The 26,769-nt window shown below is 58.9% G+C and overlaps 1 protein-coding gene across 4 annotated transcripts; it reads right to left on the minus strand.

Moving 5' to 3' along the window:
• Window positions 1–1,859: 1,859 nt before the first annotated feature.
• Window positions 1,860–26,769, minus strand: LDB1 (LIM domain binding 1). Of its 4 annotated transcripts, none has more exons than XM_063405476.1 (11): window positions 26,533–26,769; window positions 7,017–7,119; window positions 6,418–6,462; window positions 6,121–6,196; window positions 5,791–5,893; window positions 5,415–5,587; window positions 5,064–5,186; window positions 4,808–4,891; window positions 4,386–4,509; window positions 3,805–3,947; window positions 1,860–3,439 (listed from the first exon to the last, which is right to left on the minus strand). In XM_063405476.1, exons 1-11 carry the CDS (start codon window positions 26,555–26,557, stop codon window positions 3,209–3,211), a joined length of 1,230 nt encoding a protein of 409 aa, XP_063261546.1. In that variant the 5' UTR covers window positions 26,558–26,769; the 3' UTR covers window positions 1,860–3,208. The 4 variants fall into 4 exon arrangements, with proteins under 4 accessions (XP_063261546.1, XP_063261545.1, XP_063261543.1 ...); XM_063405475.1 differs by having other exon boundaries at window positions 3,799–3,947; window positions 26,533–26,767; XM_063405473.1 differs by lacking the exon at window positions 26,533–26,769 and adding an exon at window positions 16,241–16,262 and having other exon boundaries at window positions 3,799–3,947.

Genomic DNA, 26,769 nt, shown 5'->3' on the forward strand with positions numbered 1-26,769 from the left:
CTCTTGGTTGCATGTGCTGGATCCCTCACAGGTGGCAGGATCTGCTCCCTTCCTGCCCAGGGCATCCCACTGAGCCTGCCAGAGCTCGGGGCATGTCAAACAAGGGTATTGATGCCTCAGCTCTGGTGCCACACCATGGGCTCACCAGGGCCACCCTGCCCTCACCTGCCCACCCATGAGCTCCTACCACAGCAGCTGTATCCTGCAGCCTCCCCAACCTCAGCCCTGTCAGGGGAAAGGATAGCCTGGTGACATCCCTCACTGCAGATGTCAACCCAACCCCTGCCCCTACTCTGAAGACACAGGCCCATCGTGCTCTCACCCTCTGCTGCATCAGCCCTGTTTTACCAGCACGGTTTTCCCTCATATCCCTAATAATGCTGGCACAGGGCCCCCAGCTTCTGGAAGGACATTGGCAGAGTCCCCATGGAGGCTGGCCCTCTAGTGGTCCCGTCCCTCCTTTGCTCCTGTCCCGGGAAACCTCCATGCCGCTCAGCCGCTCCTGCCCCGTTCCCAGGCAGGATTACACGCCCCCACTGCTCCCCAGAAAACATGCCCGTCACCTTGGTGTCCAGGGAGGCGTCGAGCTGCTTGTTTGCTCTGCACTGGGGACTGGGCCATTTCCCAGCAACCCTGTACTTACCCTTGCTGGGATTTCTCTCTCCATGGCATGGCAGGGAGCCAGCTGTGGCCTGCATAGGAACAAGCAGGCAGAGGCAGGCCAGCATCATCCGGGGAGCACAGTGAGCCCTGTGCCCACACCCCCTGTCAGGACATCAGGGACATGAGGGGACCCCGCTCTGCCTTGCCTGAGTCAGCCTGGTCCCATGCTCAGATATAAGTGATCAGGACAGCTTCAAACCGAAAAGTCATTTTATTGGTACCATACATGACTCATAAATGGCACAAACTATGGAGGGGAGGAAGGTAGGGGAAAAAAAAAAAAGAAAAAAAAAAAAAAAACCAAAACAAAAAAAAACAAACAAACAAAAAAAAAGAAACAAAAAGGCATTACAGTGTGCCCATGGCAGTGAGGGCTCTGCACCCTCCACGGCAGCCGTGTGGCATGGCGTGGAAAATCGTACCTTAATTGAGATGCAGAGCCCCCCTCCCTGCCACACTGGGCTCCCACGCTGGGATCCCACCCCCCCTGCAAAGGGGCTGTGGGGACCTCTGTGCCTGGGGGTCTGAGGGGCCGAGCCCTCCACCTCCGGCCTGCCCAGGGGGCACACAGGAGCCAACACAGGCATCTCTCCAGGGATCTTCAGCTTGAGATCAGAGCAGGGCTGACTCTAGGCTGTCTCCCTGCCCAACCACAGGGACAGCAGAGGCGAGGACACACAGGGTGTCCCCCACCCCATCTCAGCAACCTCCTGCAGTCTCACCCACGAGAGGGCATGGCATGGGGTGCTAGTAGCACCCCTGCAGCAGCCAGAGCCCCCGGGCACAGGCAGGCCCTCAGTGACACTTGCCAGCCCCAAGCCTCATGGGGACACAGACTGTGGGATCCCCGGCAGGGAACTGGGGGGAACTGACAGAGAATGGAGTGCACCCCTCACTCCCCCAAACTTCAGGGCTGCTCCGCCTGCCCCGGGTCCCCTTACGCACGCAGACAGACACACAAACCTCTCGCACACACACTCTTACACACACTTATACCCCCACTAGGGCAGTCCCCCCCCACAGCAGCGTTTGCTGCAGCCCCACCACGGGGCATGCCAGGGCATTCCCGCGGCAGCCTGGACTCCCATCTTTCCCCAAAACTCCACTCCAAGGCTGCTGGGGTGAACTGGTTAGTCAGCACAAACACCCTCCCCCAGCACCTCCCATCTTCTCCTTGGAAAAAGCCTTGGAAGGGATTATTTTTTTTCTCTTTTTCTTTTTTTTTAAACCAAAAAAAAAAAAAAAAAAAAACCACCCAAAATTATTTTCTCATCGTTTCCCCTAACATCAATGGAGGCACCTGCTCTAGTGATAACACATTGAAAGAACAGTATCGTACACACTGTCTACAGCGCGGAAATGTACAAGCACGAGGTACACGAACCCGAGGGGGGAGCGGGGACAACAGCACACAAGATTTACATTGAGAAGGGAGGCGGGGGGCTGCCCCCCCCCGGCCTCTGGAGGGATTAGAAAGGAAGTCTGCAAAGTCTCTCCTTGGTTTGAAGCTCTCCGAACTGGATATAAAATGAGACTTCCAAGAGAAGAAGCCTGTACAAAAGTCAGGACAGGGTCAAAGGGCTCAGGGCAGGAGGGGGGAATGGGCAAGGGGGCTGAGGGGGTATTTTCCCATTTTTTTTCTTTTTTTTTAAACTTACAATTTAATAATATTATTTTTTTTTCTTAAAAAAAGACAAAAGTAGGAGGTACCAGGAGCCAGGGGTTGCAAAGGGGCCCCAGGCAGATTCACGCAGGGTGGAGGGAAACACAGGGGCTGCAGGCAGGGAACAAGGGCACCGGCTGCTCCAGCAGAGCCGCAGGTCCTCCGTGCCCCCCTGGTCCCCCACCACGCACTTCCTATATACAAGAGTCCCCCCATGGCTGTGCTGCGCTCTCGCTCTGGGGAGCGAGGGGAAGGGGAAGGTGCAGGAGAGTGGGAAAACGCGACAGGGCCCTATCCTCAACACCATCCCAGCACTGCAGGATCTGACCCTGGCCAGAGGAAGCTCCACGGCAGAGCCCGAGGCACAGGGAAGGCTTTCCATCACTGCCTCTCCCAACAAGCTCCACGTCGGACTAGGGATGTGCAATCCCACTTCAAGTGGCTGCTCAGCAAACACCAGCCACAGGGCCCAGGGGACAGGAGGGTCTCCGTGCTGTGCCAGACCCCAGCACACGGCATCTGGTAACGCCAGCCGCTGCCAACACCTCCCCACTAATTCCCCCTCACTCAGCAGGGAGGGGTCGGGCATGTTGGGACAGGGATGAGAAGCTCTCTGGGCAAGAAGCAGAAAAGGAAAGCGAAGGGGGAATAATGAAGCTACGGCCCCGGAAACCCACCCCTGCCCTGGGGTCCGTCAGGGAGGCAGGTGTGGGGTGCGGGGAGGCGGCGGGGGTGGCGGCTGGGGGCTCCCCAGGGCCGTGCACCCCATCATCCGTGCGGCGCTGATCCGCCCCCGGTACCTCGCCACTCCCCAGTCACTCTCCGTTGCAAATGTACAGGTAGATTGGTTGGGACTGAGTCCACGGGGCGGCGGGGGGGCCGTTACTGCGACGCCTGCGACGTGGGGTTCTCTGACTTGCTCTCCTGGCTGGAGGGCGGTTTGCTGTTCCAGGGGCTGTTGGCCCCCAGCGCCGGCGAGTTGTTGAAGCTGTCCTCATCGTCGATGCCGTTGGCGGCGTCAAACTGCGTGTTCTCCAGCCGGGTGATGAGCCGCTCGTCCTCGTCCCCAAACTCCCCCCCCATCAGCGTGGGCTCGCCTACCACCATCACATCCTGAAAGGGGAGACGGTCCCGAAACATAATCGAGGTGGGGGGAGCCTGGGCTGCTAGACCCCCCTCTCATCAGCACCTCCCCTTTCCCCAGCTGTAGGGCCGCTTCCTCATCGCCACTGCAGAACCCAAACTTGGGCACTGAGTGGGGCAAACACATCCTCACTCCCTTGCAGGACAGCAAAGGGATTCAGGGAAGGCAGCTGGGACACCCCCTCCTTTTCCCCATCACATGGGAAGAACTGAGGTGGCTCAGATGGGCAATCCCTGGGGGTCTCCCCCTAGCAGCTCCCAAGGGCAGGGGCGGAGAACCCTCCCCTCCACCCCAGAGGAGGAAGAGAGAATGGAAACGGGATGCTTACAGGTACCTGACTGGACAGGGCAAAGGTGCTGGCTGGGCTCTTCTTCTTGCTGTTGCTGTTGTTGGTGTTTCCCCCACCAGAGCTCATGGTGCTGCCCCCCGACATCTTCCTTTTCCGGCGCTTGCTGGGCTGCTGCCGTGCTGGCTCAGCTGGTAGAGGATGGAGACATACATGGTCAGTCCCACCAAGGGGAAACTGGTGCCCCCCAGGCCCTTTTATGCAAACCCTACTTCAAGGACCACATTCCCACTCCAGGCTGTATCACCACCCTCTGCACCTCCACAGCTCTGCTGTCCTCCCAAACCAGAGCACAGGTGAGGGGACAGGAACATTCCCATCCCAGCTTTGCTTTCCACCAGGAGCTGGCAGCCCCAGGCAGGGAGCACTGGCTGCCTGCAGCCCTGCTCTGCCCCACTGGGAAGGCAGACCAGCATAGAAAGAAGCCAAATGCCTGGTTCATCACCCCCAGCCTCATGAAACAAGGCCAAGAATAGCTGTGGGGCAGGGAGAAGCCTTCACCGAGGGCAGGGCCTGAGCAGGCAGTCCCAGAGACCTCCAGGCAACACAGCAGGCGGTGTGAAACTCACCGGGTGGAGCAACCATCCGCTGCCACTTCTGGAAGAGGCAAGTCTTGAGGCAGTCCCGGGGACTGAGGCTGTAGGTCTTGTGCCGTGACATGAGCTCCTGCATTGGTTCTAGGATTACACAGAGCTGCAGAGAGCAGACAGACTCTGGGTTAGACTGCTCTGAGCCCAAGCAAAATGGAGACCCCATAACTCTAACCCTAACCCCTCTACAGGCAGGCATCTGTGCTGCAATGACCCAAGCCACGCCATGAGCTTGTGGGACTCAGCAGACCCACTGCCCCACAGCTCTCTACAGCCCCTCTGCAAGACCCCTTTTGCAAAGCTGGCCTTGCAGCCTACCCACACCCCAGGGCAGCCAGGCATCAGGCAGCTGAGAGCACAAGACATGGCAGAGCTGCAAACCCCTCTTCTTGCACACTTACTCGGAGGTAGTTGAGTGTGGAGTTTGAGAGCCCACAGCGTGTGATGTTCTTGGATAACTGGTCCAGCATCTGGGGATCCTGTGCCTAGGAGTGACAGGGATAGAAGGCTCAGGTGCATCTAGGCTGGGAGCAGCCCTCCCGTGGCCTGGCCTGAGATGCAGGACTGGGTTGAGGTCCCCCAACCTGCACAGCAGCCCGAGGAGCTCAGCAGCCCTGTGTCATTCATGGCCAGGGGAACTCCCAGAGCTGTACTCACATGCATGGCAAGGATGCTGCGAGGAATAAGTTCTCGATGCTGGCGGATGCTGAAATGCCACGTCTTTATCCTCATCATGTCATCAAACATGAACTCCAGGTAGAGCCGCCCCTCCACACACACCTAGGCAGGCAGGGCACAGGGTCAGGCACAGGCTGCCCCAGCTTCCCCCAGACCAGATCCCCCGGGAACCCACTGCTGGAACATTCTCATTGCCTCTGCTCCTCAGGAGCCTCAGCAGAAGCCATACCCACGAGCCCAAAATGCACAGCTTTGTGTGACTGTAGCCACCAAGACAGCACAACAAACCGAGGCAGGAGGGGCAGCAGAAGCCGTGGGCGCAGGCAGTACCTGGGTGAACATGGGCTTGCCGTGCTGGGTGACCATGGTGCACTGGTCACAGTCCAGCGAGACAAAGTTGTTGTGGAAGGACTCCTTGGGGTGCTTGAGCACGTAGTAGAGCTCTGTGGCTCCCCCTTCAAAGATGCTGCGGAAGTAACGGGGAATCAGAGTCCGGCCAATTGCTGCAGCAGGAGAAGGAGGAAAATAAGGTCAGTAAACCCGGCTCACGGAGGTGTTCCTTGGAATGTACATGAAGACGGTCCCCCCACACCTTCTGGCTGGAAACAGCTGAGCTCTGACACCCTACCCACCTCCCCCTGAGCACACAACTGTCCTCTGCTGAAGGGCAATGCCCTTAGGAAGCAGGGCTCAAGCTGGTACTCACTGTATCTCTTTGGTCCATCCTCCAAGCAGAAAGTGATTGTTAACATGGCATCATCCTCAAAGAATTCTGTGGTGAAGGCATCCCACCACAGATTGTCACATTCCTGGGAATGGCAGAGAGATGCTACGTTATGGGGAGGAGAGACAGACAGACAGACACTGGCTGCCAGGCACAGCAGCCACGTGCTCAACCCACATTGTGTGCTCCAAGCTGAGTGCTCAGAGATGCGGGTGATAAGCCCTGTCCCACAGCCACATGTGGGAGAAGGCGGTGGGGGCCCCCACTGCCACAATACTGCCCTGGCCAACCCTCACTCTCCCAGCTGCCTACCTCCGTCCAGTTCTGCAGCCGCTTGTTGAGCTCAAATATCCTGTAGTCGGTCTGGTTCCCGTACGGCGTGTGCCTCCTGCCCAGAGAGCACAGCAAGCCATCAGAAGGGAAGGCAACCACAGGGTGTGGAGGGGTCCTGAGCCCACAGGGGGAACACATGCAGCCCCTCCAGGGCTGACAGAGTCTGAGCAAGCCCCACCAGCCCCAGGCAGCCAGCACGCTGGCCCTGCTGAGGCACCCCCACCACAGGCACGAGCTCCCCCCCGAGCAGGGTCCACACCAGCACCCCATGCTTACCCAATTCCGGGCTCCAGGTACGTCGGTGGGTACATAGGAGTAGGTCTAGCAGTGGAAAGAGATGCAGACTTGTCAGTGCTAGCAGGGATCTCCCTGCTCACCACAGCTCTTCCCTCCCTGGCTACAGCAGGCAGTCATGTTCTCTGGAGGTGAGACCCTCCCCACAGTGCAGACTGTACTCTGGTTGCTAATATCTGGCAGCCCCATGGGGCGACTTGTATCCCAAAACTGGGCTCTGATCCCACATCACTGGCTGCTCCACCCCTGGGACCTAGCCAACTGCTCCTTGGGGACAGACCCAGCTCCTCTGCAGCAGTGACTGGTGCCAGGCAGGACAGACACTGAAGAAGGGGCTGTTTTGGCAGCAGCTGGGAGGGCTCCCTGTCATCCCAGGGGCTTGGCCAGGCAAAGGGCTTGGCCTGACAGAGCTCAGGACCTGGAGCCTTCCTTCATTCTGGATATCACTCATTCTCAACCTACTATCATCTGTGCCTGTGCCAATGCCCTCTTTGCTCTTGTGCTAACTGAACTCCATGCACTGGGGTGCAAACTGCAGACTGTCCTCGACATTGCAGATCCCTCCCTGGGCCCCAGCTCACCCCACATCTCGATCCAGCATGGTGCCTGGGTGGAAGGGGGGGAAGGCGTTGCCGTTCGGGGGCTCCTTTGGCGAGTACAGCTTGAATGACTTAGAGGAACAGCCTGGAGAGAGAGAGGAAAGAGAGAGGGGGGACATGGGTCACTCTGCAAGGAGAGACACCTTTCTGCTGCTGCAAGGAGGAGGAGGAGGAAGGGGATGAAGGATGCAGGACCAATCAAGCTTCCATCAGCACAGCCCTATCCCTCCTCTGCTTCCCCCTGATGTCAGCCCACTTCCTTCATCCCACACACAGCTCTAAGCCTCCCTTGTGCAGGATGGAACTCACAGGGTCAAGGCCGAACTCTCAGGATCAGTAGCCAGAGGGGCCCAACCCCATCCCAAGGGTTTCTCACAGGAACCCAAAGTTTGTCAGTTCTCAGCTGGCTGGGCTCTGGGGATGTGCCTGAGGGGGACAGTCCAGCTGGTGAGCCTGGAGAGGGGCTGGCTGGGCCCTAGCCCTCCCTCCCACACTGCTCCTAATCCCACTGACCGACCCGGGAATCACACAGGATCTTTTCGCTGACCTTTCCATCGTCATGGTGACGGGTGAATAATCGCCCGGAGGGATGGATGGCGGGTCCCCAGGCAGCCACCATCTGCCGCTCAGGCAGGCCAGTGGCCACCCGGATCCAGGCGGACAGAGAGATCCCACACAACAGCCCCCAGCTGTGATTAAACCACCCCAAAGCCTCACTGCCCACCACAGCACCAGGGCAAAGGACAGGGAGCCCGTAGAGGGGCATGGAGTGTGATGGGGTCTGCAACGGAGCACATGATGTGTGAAACCAGCACACACCCTAAAAGCAACCTGGGGCCCAGACCTGCCAAAAGAAGGCATTAGGTGTGCCGGGCAGAGCCAGCCCCATCCAGGCTCCTTAGGGGGCAGCCAGGGGCTCCCACACTCACCAGCCCAGTCCCACCACAAGGGCAGGTTCCCTTGGAACCGCCAGCACGGCTCCTGAGCCCCGCAGGAGCCCCGGCACGCCCCGCGGCCGGCAGGACCCGGCACGCTGCGCCAGGATGCTGCTGAGGCACGCGGCTCTCTCCCTGCCGGCAGGCAGGCGGGCAGACGGGCTGACCTGGATGGGCGCAGCAGCGGGCGGGCTGCCAGGCAGCTCCGGCTCCACCGGCTCAGCCGGCCCTGCCCGCACAGACACGTCTGCCCGTCCCGCCGCGGGCGGGGGCCCCGGAGCCCAACACGCCGGGCTACGGCTGCAGTCGGGGCCAAGGCGGGATCCCCATCGCCGCCCGCCCGCACACAGCCCTGGGAAGGCACTTCCCAACGCCCACGAACCGCCAGCACTGCCACCCGGTACTGCAGAAAGCAAACCCCGCAGCGGAGGGAAGCGTCCCAGAGGCGCCAGACACACCACTGCCCCTCTGGCTCCACTCCACGGCCAGGCTGCGCAGAAGGGTGCAGGGACAGGATCGGAGCAGCAGCTCGACCATGATGGATACAGGAGAGCAGCAAAAAGCACTAGGGTCAAGGAAAGCAGTGCCACCAGCAAAGGGACTCAAGATATCCAGCTTGTTGCAACAAAGAGCTCATTAGCCAACAGGGGTGAATAACCAAGGCATCCCCTTCACCCCTGCCGAGCCATCTGAGACCCCAAGTCAGCATTCACAGGGATTGCAGACACTGCTGAGCAAGGCCTGGTCAAAAATAGAGGGGTCACATCCCGAGCATTAAATCACACTTGCAACAAGGGAAATATGTGTTTTACTTCTTGGTTTTCTTGGGGTCTTTTCACCACATTTCCCCACAGCAGCTGAACCCACCAGGATCTACCAGTCCTGTGGAGCTGGAGCCAGTCCAGACACTCAGCCGTGGCTCGCTGTTCCCACTCCTGGCCTGCCCGCAATGAGGATAAGTGGGACATGGCACAATTTCTCATATGGCTGCTAATAATGTCAGCCCCTTGCATTCAGTAATGTTTTCATAGATAAAACAATTAACAGGGAGCTCGGTGATGGTCAGTTGCTGCTGCAGAGGAGTTTTTGCTTTCTGCTTTATCCACATAAACTTGAGCCTAACAGACATAATAACTCAGCCCAAACTGTACTAGAAACACAGCATTTCCATTTCCTCTATTCTGTTGTTATACAACATGACACTGAAGCATGTTCAATGCATAGGAAACTTCCCCAAACTCCCAAACTATTGTTGAAAACAAACAGATTCATTAGGCAGAGACAGCAGTGGCTGGAGCACTACTTGTTTCTGGTCATCATGTTCTGAGGGGCAGAAAAAAAATCAGACCCAGCAGGTCTCATCCTTCAATTCTTTGTTTCTGTTCACTGATGAGACATGGGAAGACTAAATTCCCATGGCTTCTTGCTGTCTTCAGTCCCATCTTGTTTCTCAGGGTGCAGGAAGTTCTGGGGTAGTGACACCAGGGAAACACACCACTCTCCATCCATTGTCCTTCACATGCTCTTCCCTAGCTCCCTGCTGCTGGAGGTGGGACAGCAGATGAGCCAGGTCATCACTTCTACCCAAGCCTCCATTTCCATCCTGGGCCTTTTCCAGCAGGTTAATATGGACACTCTCTGCTTTTACAGCTCTACTGAGTGACCTACGTCAGGATCTAGAGGAGTGGAGTCTGTTAGGTGACCTCAGCAAGACTGGTATCCTGACCAACTATTATTTTTAATGCAGCGTAAAATATGTCACTGGATTCAGTGGCTTGAAATAACACTAACAACAGCCTTAGGATTTGATACAAGCTGTCAAATTCTACATTCACTGTAGACACACTACACACATTACATGAATTAACACAATTTCTTTACAGCAGCAGAAACACCAACTTTTACTCGCCACAGGTCATGCTGCCTGGTCTGGGGCATCCCTCCATCACCACCTCTTTCCTTCACACTGCCCAGCTGCCTGCAAGCCCTGTCCAGCCAGGTGCAGGGACACAGACCTGCAGGATGTGGCCCTTCCCAAGCCAAGCCAAGAGCCTGGCCCTAGCTGGTGCTTCTGCATGCCCCTGCTCTGCCTGCTGTTTTGGCACAGGATCTGAGCAGGCTTGGTGCAAACAGGGATGCTGCTTGGTTGCAGCATGCAATGCCCCTGTGCAACACAAGGCAACAGAAGATACTTCCTGCAGCCGCTCACAGGTGCTGGCCCAGCGACACAAAACATTCAGCAAGGGAAAAAATCAGGCTGACACTGCAGCTGGTGAGCTCCTGGCCCAGGCAGGTCTGGGCAAACAGTGCAGTGCCCGTGGCCAGGTGGGCGGTTCCACTGCTCCTCTTCAGCGTGGAGGTGCAGGAGAAGGGAGCCCCATGAAGGGATCTCACAGCCCAGCATCCTACACCAAGGCCAGGTCCGAGACCCGCTGCAAAAGCGTGGGCAACTAAACAGCTCCAGGTGGGTGCCCGCCCAGGGAACACAAGGCAGGTGCTCTGCCCATGACTCATGGACAGCCCAGCACTGCCAAACTCTCCACATGCCTTCTACTCTGCTGTCCCTGCTTGTGAACTATCAGCCCTATGGGGAAAGCTTGTCCAGTGCACTGTCCAGTAGGTTTGTTGGAGCAGGAATGATTCTATTTAAGCTCACAGAGCTGCGGAACATCAGATTTCCCACGGCACTCAAAGCACAGTGGACACCTCACAGAGCCACCACAGCCAGGAGATAGCAGGGTACTGTGAGCTGAGACCAACATCGTGGAGCTGCTGCCTGAGCCAGGGATGTGGAAAGCAGGGAGAAAAGTCCCTGCCTGAACTCCCCTAACTTCAGTTCCCCATCAAAGAGCAAAGAACTGCTGAGGACAAAGGCAAAGCAGCATCAACATCTTGTTCCTCCTATACCTGTGGCCGCTGGCAAGAATCGGTGCCCCCCTACCGGACAGGAGCCATCTCTGTCTGGGCAGCCAGCACGCTCTCTGTGCAAGCAGCAAAGCTCACCAGCAAGGCAGAGGCGAAAAATATAAATGATGAAAAAAAAAGAAAAAGTAGGCTTGAAAGGGGCCACAGGGTTAGAGCTCAGCCGGGGAGCGTCCTGCTCCTCCCAGCAGCCCGGGAAGAAGAGAGGCCAGCCTTGCTGAAGGCAGCCGCTGCTTCCCAGCATGCTCCTGCTTCCTGGCTGCCCAACGAGGCTTTAAAGTGTAAATAGCGGCATTGTTTCGCAGGGCTGCCTCGATGGCGTGTGGGAGCCCTGATAGCAGGAAGAAATACATCTTCCCAGGCATGAGGGTACTATCTGGGACTGGTGCAGGGCAGCGTCTCAAAGAATTCACGTGGTTTTGCCCAGTGATAGTGCCTGGTGCCCAGGAAGTTGGCAGGGCCAGGAGCCAAACAAGAAGTATTCAGAGTGACTGGGAAAGGCAGAGGGACATGGAGCAGTCCGTGGTCTGCCCTCACCTCCTCTTTCTCCTTTTCTTTGGAATAGAGGGGATTGAGAGAGGCCAGTTACAAACTCCAATGCCGTTGTTAAGCCCACAGGAACCCAGGTGGAACTCACCAAGATATGGCCTGAGATGTTATCAGTGACAATATCAACTTGCAGAAACCCCATTTGCTTTAAAAATGCAGAACTGATGAAGCTGAAGCTTCCAGGAGACTGGGCTCTCCAGGGAAGAGGAGATACCACTTTTGGAGTAGACCATGTGCCACAGACTCAGCAGCATCCAGAGGCTGACCCCAGCCAGGACACTGCCTGGCCCTGGCCTGTCCAAAGGCAAAACCCGCATCGCTGCCTGCCCAGCTGCATGCAGGGATTACTCTCTCACTTTTCCCAAGCTGCACATCCAACCCGTTCACAGAGCTTATCTGAACCACAAGCTGCCTCCCTGCCTGCACCACACCACGTGGCTGTGCATGGTGTCCCAGCCCCAGGTCACATCCTGCAATATTAGTACAAAAGTCCCCCGCAGCAGCACACAAAGCATCTGAACCCAAGGGTGCTCTTCTCTGCAGATCGGGTCACAAATTTAGGGGGACAGCCAGAGAAGGGATAATTACCTGCAGCTAATTATTACAAAGGGACAATCTTGATGCAGGCTGCAAAGCAGGGCTATCTGAAAGCACCAGGTGAAGAGAACCTGGCCGGAATGTGGATTCCAGTCAGGGCTCAGTGTAGTCCCACAGCCCCAGCTCTTCCAGGGTCTCCCACAAAGGCATCCTCAGGAGCTGGACATTCGGCTGGAGCCCCAGGGAACTGCAGTACCTAGGGACAGCAGGAGTCTCCTCTTTCCCATTTTGTTCCTCAGATGATTCAGACACATAGACGGGGAATTCTCCAGGAGGGAAAAAGGGAGAAAAGCACACCCTGCCAATTGCAAAACAGTCAGAAAATTGAATCACGTCCAAGGCTGCAAGCCCCAGATGCAATCCCACAGATAACCCAGTTTCAGCTCCACTACTATCAACTTACCACGAGGCAGTCATTTCCTGCAACTCTCAGGGAAATATCCCACTGTCCCTAATTACTCCTTTCAGTTCACTGTCTCAAAGACAATCCATAATCAAACGCTGTCAGCTTCAGCCTCAGGGATGCACCTTTCACATTTTCAGACACTTTCCCTCTCTCCCAGATCCAGTTACCCTGGGGCCCTGCCACCCTGCAGCAACCAGGCTCACATCCCTCCTGCAGCATGCATTGGTGCAGCACTGGCAAAAAAACTAACTATGTCGTGTGGGAACCATGGGGCTGGAAAAAAACCCCTGTCAGCACACCTAGAATAAAAGCCTCCTGACAAACCAGGATTTTCATCATCAAAGGTTTTCTAGGTTCTGCGGCAACACAGAAAAACTCAGTTACAGCTAACCACGCTGATGACCCTGCAGAACATGAAGCCAACATCCCTGCTCAGGCTGCTTGCCTGCCATGCACATGGTGGAGCAAAACTACACAGCTCTGCATGATATTGTGGGGTTGTTGCTCAGGGCAGCCCTCCACAGGGACAAGAACTGCCCGGGAGAGCTGGAGCTGAGACCACAGTGCGGGGAAGTGGCAGCAAGAGGCTGAGGCCTGTCCTTGCACTGAGAGAGGGGGATGCACAGCGATCCTCCGGGCCGGCAGGACCCGCAGTGCCGCTCCTCGGAGCACAGGAGGCTGTCAGCCCCACGTGGCGCATGGAGATTCGCGATCCCGGGATGCAACGCTGCGCTCCCGCTGCTCCCTGCCGCTGCCAACGCGTGAGAGCTGCACGCTGGGACGCGTAGTCTCCGGAGACCGCGGCCCCGCCGCCGCCGGCCGCCTTGCTCCATGTTGCCTCCTAGGAGGAGCCCCGCAGCCCTGGCAGCCGGCCAGACGCCCGCTCTGGAGGGGGGAAAAAAGCTGGATAACTCCCGCAGCGAGGACCCAGCTGGCCTCGCCGGGGCAGCATGCGCCAGGGGCAAACCACGACAGCCAGCGGCTGCCACAGGGTCTGGACCACTCACAGATGCCCATGGAGAGGAGGGACAGTGCGAGCATGGCAGGAACCTACTCAGTGCAGCTTACAAAGCACCTCCATTGCTTCCTTCGAGCCACCAGGGCAAGCCTCTGCCCTCCTGCTCAGGCAGAACTTCTCTCTTCTCAGTCCTTGTTTAAGAGGCAACACGGGAGCGGATGAAGGAGGGACAGGCAGGCTGCCGGCAGCACTGGGGACAGAGCAAACGCAGCTGTTGCTAGACTCGCACCACTGCACTGGCAGCACATGCTGCCACTGGTGTCAGCCCTTTGGACAACCAGTGCGGGATGGGGCCAAAACCCCAGGAAGCAAAAGGACAGAGTATGGTAAAACACACCTGCCTGGTGCTCCTGAAGGCATGAGGAACCCAGCCCCAGGGAAACCCTCTTACCCCAGCAACCCTGGTTACAGCTCCACCCGAAACAACAGCAACCCACGGGGCAGCAAACCTCATTGCGGCATGCGTCACAACCCATGAACACACACACGGAGCAAACAACAGTGGGAGCACTCTGTCTCCAGATCACTCAGAGGACGAGAGGTTTCCAAGGGAGAGGGCCAGGAGAAGTGCTGTCCTGCTCTGCCACCACATAGGACTTTAGCTTCATATTGTTAATGCAGATGTCAAGCTCACGCCAGTGCAGAGCTGCAAGCACATGAAAGAGGGCACACTGCGAGAGACCACTCTGGGCCAAGCACTAGTGCCACCCTGCGAGCCACAGAACAGGGAAGGGTTCCTGGGGCTGGACTGGTCCCTATCATCCTCTGCTCTGCATCCCGAGGGGCTGAGCAAGCTCAGGGTCACCAGCTATCACTGCTCTCTGAAAAGAAGATGAAAGAGGCTCCAGGTCCCCAGCCTGGGGCACCTTTGCTTCAACTGAACTTCTGTAGCTTTTCACTGCCCTTTTCCTATTTCACATGGATTGTGACCTGCTCCTGGTGAGGGGAAAAGTCACCAAACGCCAGCACAACCTTTGTGTCACCAAACCTTCCAGCACCAGCCTGTCCTCCTTGGATCACAAGTTTTCCTCTTTGAAGCAACACAAATTATGTGTCATTCTGCTCAGCACTACTCACTCTTTAAGGGGTGCTCAGATCACAAACCCAGGATTTCTACAGTGTCAGGAGTGGAAAGATCATATTCAGTTCTCCTTCAGTGAAAACCATAATTCCTCCACAATGAGAATACTCCAAAACTTAAGGCTTTAAAGGAAAAAGGACACATATTCACCCATACTTGGAACAGAAGCAGTAAGAGCTGGTACCTGACCATCACTGGAGTTGCTGCAAAACTGCTCAGACAAGGTGCTATCGAAAGCATGTGGAGAACAACTGGGAAGACCCTGGGATGGGTGTTTGCTCTCACACCTGCCTGACCCAGCCTCAAGCAGGCTCAGACCCTGCTGGTAAGAAGAAAGCAGGTGATGGTTTGCAGTGTAGAGTAAGTGCACACTGTGTGCCCCCAGAAGGTGTTAGACCCCACAGCCTTGGAAGCCTTTGCTCACATCTCACCCTGGGAGTGGCTGACACCTCTGGTTTTGGCTCCTGGTGTGGCACTGGCTTTGGGCAGGTTCCTGACAAGGGTGCCTGGCTTCTGCCAGCTAAGGCTGTAGTGATGGGACTGGGGCTGCCCAAGCCAAGGGAGCCCCAGCAGTGCTTATCACCCATCCTGAGCAGGCTGGCAGGGACTACTAGGCCAGCCCCCCGAGATCAGGGCAGCCTAGCACAGCAGGCTCTGCCAAAGGAGGTCCAGGAAAACACCCGCCCAGCTACGACACCCCTCCGCAGCTCTGGCATGCATGCTGACTCCTAAACTGGAGCCGCTGAGTCTTCCCCACTCCAGAGGATGCTGTGCTCACCCTCAGCTTGGTCCCCACTTCTGGCTGGCCTGGGTCAAGCCAGTGCTTTGTCTGCCAAGGGAGGATGAGCCCCTTGTGCCCATGGCCCTCTGAGCCTAGACACCCGGCAAAGCAGTTTCTGAGAGAAGACAGAATGAGTGTGGCCCTCATGTGTTTGCACCCCTTGGACCTTTTACTCCCTTTGAGGTGCCCATGGGAGGCTGGCGGGACCCTTTGAGCTGCGAGCAAGGATGAAGTTGCAACAAGCAGTGAGGAGCAGCGGGTGAGCAGCCCCCAGAGCCGGGCACTGGCCCCGTAAACCCCATGACAGCACACACAGGGGGACCAGGAGGGTGTGGGGCAGCTGTCAAGGGGCTTCGGCAGAGGAAGGAACCCAGAGAAGAACAAAGGGAGCCACGGGGTGGGATGGAGCAGGGCACAGCAGGGCATAGGAGCTGCTGGGCAGCACCCCACCAGGCTGGGGGTGCTGCTCCAGAACCCCGTATGTGGTGAAAAAAAAGGAGAGCCAGGGGAGGAACACCACGGGCAGAGAGGGGAAGGACAGACATGGGAGCTGGAGGGGAGGGAACGAGCTGAGGGGCCAAGGATGCACTGAGCAGCTGGGGAGGGATGAGGCACGGGAGAACTGGGTAAGGATGGAGAGGGGAGCCGAGGAGGGAGAGGGGAGCTGGGGACAGGGAGAGCCAGGCCAGGGGAGCAGAAGGCGGGCAGGGGGCTGCCGCGGGGACCCCGGGCCGTACGGGGGCCCGGTGGGGAGCGGCGGCGCGGTGCGGCCGCGCACAACTTCGCAGACGCGGGGGCGGCGCAGGCGGGACCCCGGCCCTCACCTCCGCCGCCCGAGCGGGGCCGCCACCGGGGCGGGGAGGACCGGGAAACTTCCGCGGGGGGGAAGAGGGGCGCGGGGGGGCGGGGTGACTCACGGCGCGGCGGCGGGCGGGGGTCCGGCGGCGGCGCGGCGGCGGCGGGCGGGCGGCGCGGGGCCGCCGCGGGGCGGGGCGGGCGGGGCGCGGGGCGGGGCGGGGGCGCTTCCTTTGTCTGCGCCGCGGCCGGGACCACAATGGCTGCGGCGGCGGCGGGGCCCGCTCCCCCCGCACCGGCTCCCCCGCCCCGCGCCGCCCGGGGGCCCACGGGCCAGGGGTGATGCCCGAAAGGGGGTCCCCGGAGAGCCGGTACCGGGCGCTCCCCGCGATGGGGATGCGGGAGCCGCGTCCCGCTGAGGAGCTCGGCGCCAGCCGGGGCAAGGATTCTTTTCCTACTACGAAAGTTTGAATAAAAATAGATCTTTTTCCTAGCTTGGTTTCGGGGTGTCTTAAGTTTTTTCAGGATTTTTTTTTTTCTTTTTGAAACTTGTTTCCCTCTCCCCCAGTTATGGACGAGAAAAGAAAAACACAACCGGTTTGTTTGGGAGCGGGGATGAAAAATAAAATGTTCCCGTTTGCAATTGCCATCATACCCTCAGGGTGTCCTTTCCTTTATAAAACTGCAACCTCTTCCAGTTCGGAGATTTTACAAAAATTTCCATTATGAAAATTTCCGTTATTAAAAAAAAAAAATTCCCAATTTGCCCATTCCCATTCTGCCCCGCATGTGCCCCTTCCAGCTTCTACTCCTGCCCTGGCAAGTCAGACTGGCACAGACCTCTGCTGCCAGCCCAGCCGGCAAGCCCATGGGCTCAGCACATGCACACACTCACACACACACACGCGCACACACACTCACACACACACGTGTGCTGGCACAGCTCACCCCACACACACGGGCTGGTGTTCACACCGATGGGCTAGCATGCACTTGCACGCCTTCCCAAACGCCTCCCGGCACAGCTCCGGCTGGGTGTGCACCCATGCCTGGGGCATGCACACCCTCCCACATCCCCCTGCTTGCAGGGCCAGGCCCGCACCTCATCCCCTCCCCAAGCCTTGGGGTAATGCAGGTACGGCCAGTTGGGTCCTGCCAAGCACACTTGCTTCCCTCCCCCTGCCCAGCAGAGCAGACATGGTGGGTGCAAAACCTCATCCATGAGGTTTTGGGGGTGTCCTCCCCTCTGTGCTTGTGCACCCTCAAAGCCCTGCACCTGAAGACTGGGGACCCTGCTCCCCCAACCATGTTGCTGTCTGAATAGGGACAGGCAGCATCCCCTCACTCCTGTCCCCCACACTCATCAGCTGAGTGAGGCTCCAACCCTGTTCTGCTCCACATCACACCATCATGATTTCCCCTTCCTCTTGCAGGCTACCCTGCAGTATCATTTTCCACAGGCACATGGCTAAACAGACCAGAACTCTTTGTGAACCCCAGATTCACAAAGAGAAAAACTCACTGTAAACCTAAAAACCTCTGTGACGTCCTGCTCTGTGAAAGACACATGCAGCTGGAGGTACCCCCATTGTCAGTGCCTTGATAACTGGGCACAGGGATGCTGCAAGTGCCCCAGCATGCTGCCCCTTCACTGCCTGTCCTCCTGCCAGCCCAAAGCTCATGGCACTGGGTGAGATGGGGCTGCAGCATGCTGACCCCCATTGTCATTAGGCCAAAAAAAAATTGCTGGCTGCAATGCTGGTGGCAGCTATGGTATGGCACAGCCCTCCTGGCCAAGATAGGCCATTCAACACAGTCCACCTGCACCCCGTTCCCACTCCAAGGCACAAAGACACATGAGGCACAACCACCCACCAGCACTCAACACCATACTGCTACTGCAAAATACTGCAAGACAGTGAAAAAGGGGGCATTTTGTCCCCATATTCGAGACTCCTGGTACCAGAGAGCAGCTCCCATTCATCCCCAGGCCCCATGGCCTGGCCCAGTGCATCCGCAGCAAACATGCCTGGAGCAATTTATCCCAGGGCTCAGCAGCCCTCCGGGACTGCTCACGTGTCCCTGCTCAGCTCTGACGACAGTGCTGGACTGGTCCACGTGGCTGCAGCAGCCCCAGCTGTTTATGGTTATAGCCGAGTTAATAATTAAATAGATGCTGGATGGAGAGCAGAAGGGCTGGGATGCAGCTGGGGAGTGTGTGTGGCAGGAACGGTGTGGGGGAGCCCCTTCCTCACTATGCGCTCATGCCCACACTGCGAGGGGAGCAGAGGGCTACCCAGTTTTTGTGGCAGGGCACTGCATCCCCTAGATCGCAGCCTCCACTCTCCCCCTAGCAAGGGCCCCATGCCTGCCTGGTCTCCCTGAAGTCCAGCCCTGATCCAACACCCAGGACAGGTCTCAGCCCAGGGAGCTGGCAGCAGCTCAGGAGCAGGAGTGAGCACAGGGATACATCCCAGGCAAACGAATGGGAAGGGCCCAGTGGGGACCAGGGTAGGCAGGGGATGCCCGGGTCTCTCTGATCCCTGTGGCCATGCCTTGGTGTGCCCGCAGAGTGTGTGTGAGGGATCCCAGGTGAGCGGGGCAGGAGGCAGGGCATGCTCACACTGACACCCAGCCAGGGCCCTGGCAAGCGCAGGCGTAGAGCAGGGACACGGACACGCGCTTACATAAAAAATAATAATAAAAATCTGCTAGCTCTACAAACAGCACAGCCTGCACTGGGAGATGGACTGGCATGGCACTTCCAAACCTCATGGACTTGTCCAAATAGCAGCCAGAGCTGGGCACCTCAGATGCAGCCTGCAGCAGTGCAGCACAGCATGCATCCTGGAGCACCTCCCTTTCCAGAACACAAGAGCCAACCCCTCAAATCCTACCATCATTCAAACAGAAAAATGCTTTGTTTCCCTGTTTCTCAAGGAGGGGCTTCTCTCCCCCCTAAAGCTATGCATGACCAGATAAAAAGCGAGTTCTGGGACAGGAGGGGCCTCCATTTTTGGCTGGAGAAGCCACAGCTCCATCTCTCCAGAGGAGGTTTGGGGGAGGCTGGAAACTACATGGTGAGTCATGCCAGGCAGGCAGCAGATCCTGGGGGCTCCTGGGATTAACCCTTCCAAACCAGAACCACTTTCAGACACCCAGAGGCAGAAATAATGCCAAGGCGCTGGGAAAAAGCTGCCAGAGGAGGATGGGAAGTTAAAGGGTCACATCTTGAGCATCCTGCATGGGACAGAGAAATCAATCCGAATATGTGAGCAGTGGACAAGCAGCAACCAAGCACATGCATTGGTGCCCATCTCCTCCAAAACAAGAGGACGTGGAGAAAGGTTACAGTGGGGTGCAGAACCCCGGAGTGCATGAGGTTCGTATGGGGTGTCCACCCTCACATCATGCCTCATTCTGGTGTGGTGGGTCAGCCTCATCACCACTGGGCTGCCCACAGACTCCAAGGGGAAGGTGCAGTCCACAAGCAAGCTTTGGCATGTCCTGCCAGAAGGGGGTTTCCCCGTGGCACCAGCACCAGAGAAATGTCCCACTGTGTTCCTGTGGTGTCCCTGAGACATCCCAATGCACATCTTGCACAAGCTCAGCCCCAGCATGGCCACCCACAGCAGTGAGCCCCAGTTCCTCTGCGGAAGCCCAGGGCCAGCCTGCCAGAGCTGCAGGGTTTTAAGGCTCCTCCAGAGCCTCCAGGTGGATTCTCTCATGTTACAAGAATGGTTCGTTTTACAGCCCCTTTCCTGGCCTGGGAACCCACAGCAGGGAGGGGGCGACACGCAGCATGGCTGCACAGCCCCAGCATCCTGTGCCTGCCCTCTGTCCTCCAAGAAGAACATCTACCCTCCAAGGGATAGGCACTTCTGCTTCAAAGAGAAGCCAAAGCAGAATCCTCAACACTCAGCACTGCAACTCCAAGAACTCAGCCCTGGTAGGAGAGCACCCTGGTCCCCCTCCATTCCTCTCCCAAGCCACAGAGGATACTTGGTATCCATAACAGATTTACATAGCCAGGAGCTGCCACCCACCAAACACCCACCCACTAAGGCTGCTATCCCTCCTGGGGACATATGTCATGGTGCCCTTCCATGCTGGAAGCACCCCTGGGAGAAGGTAAGGGACATCTTACAGGGCCATTGCTGTACATGGTTGACTCGAAGCAGGTAACTCTCCACCAGCTGAGCCCACCCTCTGCCACCCCCCCACACGGTGCTGCTGAACACTCCAGAGCAGCTCTCCGAATATAGCAGCATCAAATAGCTCCATCAATAATGCATTGCTTCTGCTTCCTCTCACTGTCGTGTTTTCGTTGCTAACATGCGTGTCCTTCCTGTTAGCGGCTGCCTCCTCCCCACCAGCTAGGCCAAGCAGGGACACAGCTACAGTGGCATGGTGATGGCAGCTCCCACAGCTCCAGGTCTAATTCCTGTAGGGACTGACACAGAGCCCCATCTATTCCACTCGGGGGCAGCCTGGGGTTCTGGGGGAGAACCCTGCCAGCGTTCAAGCCTCCTGCTGCGCACGCGCTGGCAGCAGGCACGGCGACTCGGCATGCCGTGGCTGCCCAAGGATTTGGCAGGGGCACCAAGCTGGGAGGAGCATATTAACATCTCCCCAGCCTCAGCAGGGAAATGCCCCTCCGCAAGGACTTTTGGCAGCCTGGCGCTCCCCATACCCAGGCGGCACCCCCATTCCCAACTCCACGCAACACTGCATATCAGGCTCCTCCAGCAGCTCTGCATTTCATCCCCGGCAGGGAGAGAGCTCCCGCTGCCGTGCTCCTGCCTGCCCCTGCCCTGGGCTCACCCTGGGCCAGTTGGAGCAGGCAGGTCGGGGTGCCTGGACCTGCCCCATGCCCAGCAGAGTTGCGTGCCTGCAATGCCACGAGCTGCCATGGGCTGCCAGTGGGGAGGCGGGAGCTGATGTGAGCAAAAGCTGGCGCTCACCACCCTGCAGCTACTCACAGCAGCCAGGGGCAACCCCTGCCCTGGAAGGGAGACCCCTAGGCTGCACAAGACCTTTGTTGGAGGAGAATGCACATGGCAGAGCAGAGGTTGGCGCAACTGCAGAATGGTCCAGCATCCCAACATCACCCATGTCCCAGCCTGGCTTGGGCTGCAAGTACTATGTCCAGTCACCTGGGCTGTACTGCAGAAACCTGGCTGCATCCACAACACCTGTCCCTTGGTGTGCAGTAGAGGGCCTGAGGCTGCTGCTCCTGCAGAAGGCAGGGGCCCTCCCACCCCCTGCCTGCCACCCTCTCACCATGGGGCCATTCTGGGGCACAAGCATCGTCACCTTGGTGCAGGGTAACCTATGCTACCTGACTGTGGTTCTATAAAGCTAGGGCTGAGAGAGACCGTGCAGAAGAGGAGCAGGAGCTACATCCCACAGGGTCCCCCAAAGGAAGCAGCAGCTGAGGGGTGTGGGCAGGGTGTTATCAGTCGCCCTGCGGGCAGGGCGGGTCAGGGCTGGACAGGGGCCAGCGCCTGCCACAGTGGAGATTACGCCTGGGGTTTAACGTTCATCCCAATCCATGACCTGCCCAGGAGAGAAGGGGGTGAGCTGCACTGGGAGGTTGGTCTGACAGCTTTGGAGAGTCCTGAGCCCCACCAGCACCCCTGCTCAAAAGGGACATCCAACACCAGTGCACAGCCCACTCTCCCACATGCCCATGAGCACGCAGCACTGAACCTCCCAAAAACCTGCCAGCATCACCCCTGCTGCAGCCACCCCAACCCTGCCCAGCAGAGACCCTGGGAGAGGGGTAGACTGCTACCACTATCCTAGCTCCAGGTGGGGCCCAGAAGCCCCCTGGCAGCCCTGCCTGCTCCCCAGCACCCTCCCCCCGGCGCCGGCAGGAAACCACAGCTGCAGCCTGCGGGCAGCTGATAACGGTCACCCAGCCCCATCCTGCCTGCACCCCACCACCCGGGGAGCTGTCCCCACACCCACGGCTCCCCGGGCACCCACACCGTGCACAACGGCAGCCCCGGGGCTCAGTGTCACCCTGCACAGAGCTGGGGGCTCTCATCGACAGTGCAGCTGGTGCACCAGGACATAGTGACAGCAGTTGTGCATGGGCACCATGTTCCCAAGTGTCCCAGCACGCTCCTGGCACACCTGAGCATGTTCTAGCAACATGGATATGGCGGGAGAATCTCAGAGCAGAGTGGGGGAGGAGAGGGTGGCATGAAATCCAGTGATCAGCAAAAGGATGGGCAGGGGACACTTGAGCTGCTTTGGCTCCTGCCTTGCCTGGGGGCACACAGCCACCTGGCCAGTGCATTCCTGGCCATAAGCCCTCCAGGGTCACAAGGGTACCTCCCTGCCCTGAAGGTCCCATCCCCCAGGAGCAGCCCCTCACTCCCCAGGGAGCAGCTTTCATAGCAGTTTGTGTCCAGCAGGTAGCAACATTCCGGGAATAAACTTGGGGCCCAGTGCAAATACACAGTGCTGAACCCGCTGGCACTGGTGTGGCACTAATCCATCCGGGATTCTCCAGGCAAATCTTGGGTGAGCTTGCACTGGCCCCAAGGAGCGCTGTGATGGTACCTCACACCAGCAACAGGACCCCTGAGGAATCCCCTCGCTGAGCACTAGACAGCGTCAAACCCATCCTGACTTTGCCACAGCGTGCCAGAAGTGGCAGGCAACGCAGCACATGTAGTATCTACAGTCAGGCTCTTAGCCTGACAGGACTAGTCATGTCAGGAGGAGGACAGGACAAGTAACATGTTTCATCCCAACATCACTGTTAACATGAAGAAAGCCTGGACTAGAGCACGCTGATACGCACCAAGAGGCCTCGGAACCCCTATTGCTCCTCTCCTCCCCAACAGGCCCAGGGGCAGCCCAAGGTGCCAGGCACCTCTGGGAATGTTTGGGAGCCAGAGCCCACGCAGGTCAGGCTGCCCGGCCCCCCCGCAGCGGCACTCAGCCCGCTCGCTGCCATCCCTTTCCCAGCGCATCTGTCGCAGAAGGCATGTGGCACAGCTCGGCCTCGTGACGGTGGGGGATGCACGGCGCCAGCTCGGCAGAAGGGAGGGATACGGCAATGGGCCGTGCCCTGGCTGGACATGTCCATCCCGGGACTTCAAGCATGTGGCTTGGGAAGCTCTCCCTCCTGCCAGAGGGGTGCACAGGCTGGTTCTCTGCCAGGTGTCTCAGGGAAGGTGCTGACCTTGGGAAAGTTGCTTCCCTGCCATGAAGCCGGAGCCAGCCCTGCAGGGAGGGAGAACAGCTCCACTTCGGTTTGCTCCCCTCCTCCCCCTCTGCACTGACACCATCACTACAGGGGGAAAAATAATGATAATAATAAAAACAATTAAGAAAGAAAGTGCAGAGCATGCTGGGAGAGTGAGAGGTGCCCCCAGAGGTTAGGGGCCCGCTGGGGTCTGGATGCCAAGACCTGTCTGCCGGCCCTGGTCCAAGCAGCCCTGGGCACAGCACCACCGGCACCAGCACCAGCCAGCTGCTGCCCCAGCCTCTGCCACCTCCACTCTTGAGCCCACTATGCTCTTGCTGCTCACCTCTCCACATCTGAGGTGGGAGGCAAAGCCTCTCTCAGCCCTTCACTGGCCCCAGCAGCTCCCCACCATCCTCGGTCACAGGAGTGCATCAGGTTCCCAGCTGAGCAGCCTCCCTGCTCCAAAGCTCTTGCAGAGAGGAAGAAAGGAGCGGGGGAACATTTCTGGAGGGGTGTGAGAGGAGCTGCAGTGGGGCAGGATGCACCCCCAGGAATGGCAAGGAGTACATCATTCCTCTGGGAGGGCACAACATGGAAGGGGGGCAGCCAAAACCCCCCCAGCAGCAGCTCCCAAGCAGGAAACTCCTCCAAGTTAATGCAGCCCTGAAGAGCAGCCTGGGCAGAGCGGCTCATTAAATGTTTCTGGCTGGCGGGAGGCCAGCGGCAGAGCTTGTTTTTTCTATATTCCGATAAACAGTCCGGGGAGGAGAAGGGGGAGGGGGGCGCAGGCTCTGGATGTGCCACCCAGCCCCGGCGGGGGAGCGGGGGAAGAGGCGGGGGGCACACGAACATTGCACGGCAGCCTCGTGTCCTCCCTGCCCTGGAGCAGCGGGAGGGGCGGCGCGGGGGGGACGCAACACATGAAGCCATCCACAGGGATACTCCCAGGTGAAGGGTTACCCCACGGCTCCACATCACTGCACCGAGGGAGGACCCCCCTCTTTGCGCCCACCAACATGCCGATGACATTCCCGGTGGCGCGGGGCCAGCTCCTGGGGAATACGACGGGGCCCCGCCGTGGGCCGTCGCACGGCCTTCGCCGGGCCGAGGTGGGACCCCCGCCAAGGCCGGGGGCGGCGGGAGGGGTGCCGTGCCCCCGGTGCGGGGTGCCTGCGGGGCGGGTGCTGTGGTTGCTCGGCCTGGCTCGCAGGGAGGTTCACGTGACTTTCTGCTTGAGGAAGCAGCGCTCTGGCAGCTTCCAGTGGGAGATGGAGGAGGAGGAGGAGGATGGGGGAAGGGGCCGCCTGCCTTCATAGAAACACGGTGGCGAGGCTCAGGCAGAGCAGGGGCGGGGGGCCGCCGCGCAGGGGCACCCCTTCTCTACCCCGATTATTCAGCTGCAAACCCCTCGGCAGAGACGGCTCCAGGGGAGGCACGGGGACCGTGTGCTGTCACAGCGCCCCACTGCCCCCCAGCATGGGGTTCTGGCCTGGTAGGAGGCTCTCTCGGGACCGCAGGGATGCTGCCAAGGGAGCTGAGCTGAGGAGTGTCGCTGCTGTCCCCCCACAGGGACCTCATATGCCAGATGCCCAGGGAAATGGCAGAACCTCCTCCCCAGGGGCCCCCAAACTTGGCTCCCCATCTGCTGGCCAGAGCCACGGGGACCTGGTGCTGGACACGGTTCCAGCAGCCCTCTGAGACCCCTGCCCTGCCTTGTTCCTGGCACAGCAAGGTTCTGCACACAGCACCAGGCGATGCAGCCAGGCCAGCTGCCCCAAACCTGCCCCCAAGCCCAGGTGTGAAGATGAGTATCCCTGCGGCAGCACCCTCCCAGGTGCTGAGACCGTACCAACTCATCACACTCATCCTATGTAGTTCTGCAGCCTTGCTAGCCTCCAGGCTCCAGAATTAGGAAGTAGCTCTCCAGCACAATGGCCATGCTGGGGGCCACACAGCATCCATGTTCACCAGCAACACTGCCAAACCTCTGCAGGGGCACTGTGCCTCATATCCACACAGGGAGCTATGGCACCCCACAGACCTATTGCCCTGGCCACAGGGGCACTTTGGGGTCACTCTTCACAGTGCCACCTGCATGCCTGCCCAATGCCCCTGCAGCACTCTGCCTGTGGGGTCCTAGTTCCAGGCTGGTACCAGCATCCCACGACATGCTCTTGAGTCTCAGATCTCTTAGTCCTACAAATCTCAGCATCCATGCCATAGGAATGCCAACACCCATGCCACAGAGTCCTAGCCTCACAACCACATCCCAGAACCCATGGCACAGGGCTCCAGCCTCACAGCCAGACCCCAGGACCATGGGTTCCAATCCCACAGTCAGACCCAAGCATCCATGCTCTAGGGACTCCAGCCCTTCAGCTGGATTTCAACACCCCATGCCATGGGAACCCCAACCCCATGGCTGGACCCGATAGCCACACCATAGTGACTAGGACTCCAGTCCCCACACCTTGCTGACACCCACAGCTTATCCCCAGCACCAGCACTGTGGCCAAACCTCAGCAACTACACTGAAAAGTCCCCTGTGCTGTAGTCAGCTCCCAGCAGCCATGCCCCAGGAACTCAGTCCCATAACCAAACCCCAGCACCAATACCAGAGACGCCAGCACCAATGCCAGATGCCAGCACCAGTGTCACGTAGACCACAGCATCAATGCCATAAAGACCTCAGCCCCATAGCCAGATCCCAGCACCAATGCCATGCAGTCCCAGGGACCAGTACCATGGAGAACCCATCCCCCTAGCTGGGCTCCAGCACCAATGCCTTAGAGACCCCAGCATTAATACCACGGAGACACCAAGCACTAATGCCATGGACACCCCAACACCAATGCCATGGAGACACCAAACACCAATGCCACGGAGACCCCAACACCAAAGCCATGGAGACACCAAGCAACAACACCATGGAGACCCCAGTCCTGCAGCTGGAGATGCCAGCCCCAAAGCAAGACAGCAACATCATTGCAGTGGGGACCCCAGCCCCACAGCCGGGCCCCGGAGCCCATTCTTAGGAGACTCAGCCCCACAGCCGTACCCCAACAGCACGGGACCCCAGCACCACAGCCAAACCCCGACACCACAGGGGCCCCCACCCCGTAAGTGGCCCCCAGCTCCCCACCCAGCCCCGATGCCACGGGGACCCCGGCCCCAGGGGCCGCCCCCGCCCCGCGCCGCGCCACTCACCAGGGCATGCACAGCCCACTGACATCTTCACATGCCTGGCCCGGCCGGGGGTCGCTGCGCGCTGCCCGGGCCGCGGGGGTCTCGCATGGGCGGCGCGCCGCGGGCTCCGGCGCGGGGGGCGGCGGGTAGCGCCGCGGCCAGAGGCGGGCGGGCGGGCGCGCCGCGAACCGGCGGAGCAGCGGCGGCAGCGGCAGCAGGAGCAGCGGCGGCGGGGGCGGTCGGGGCGGGGGCCGCGGC

The sequence above is a fragment of the Prinia subflava genome, chromosome 9, assembly GCF_021018805.1.
Source record: "Prinia subflava isolate CZ2003 ecotype Zambia chromosome 9, Cam_Psub_1.2, whole genome shotgun sequence".
NCBI classification, from domain to species: domain Eukaryota; kingdom Metazoa; phylum Chordata; class Aves; order Passeriformes; family Cisticolidae; genus Prinia; species Prinia subflava.

Bases quoted from the DNA above. Each gene is read 5' to 3' on its own strand.
- LDB1 (XM_063405475.1), bottom strand. From the start codon at position 26,557: ATGTCAGTGGGCTGTGCATGCCCTG. The intron at 7,120-26,532 runs GTGAGTGGCGCG...CTCTCTCTCCAG, and splicing joins AGTGGGCTGTGCATGCCCTG to GCTGTTCCTCTAAGTCATTC. The intron at 5,588-5,790 runs GTGAGTACCAGC...CTCCTGCTGCAG, and splicing joins GGATGGACCAAAGAGATACA to CAATTGGCCGGACTCTGATT.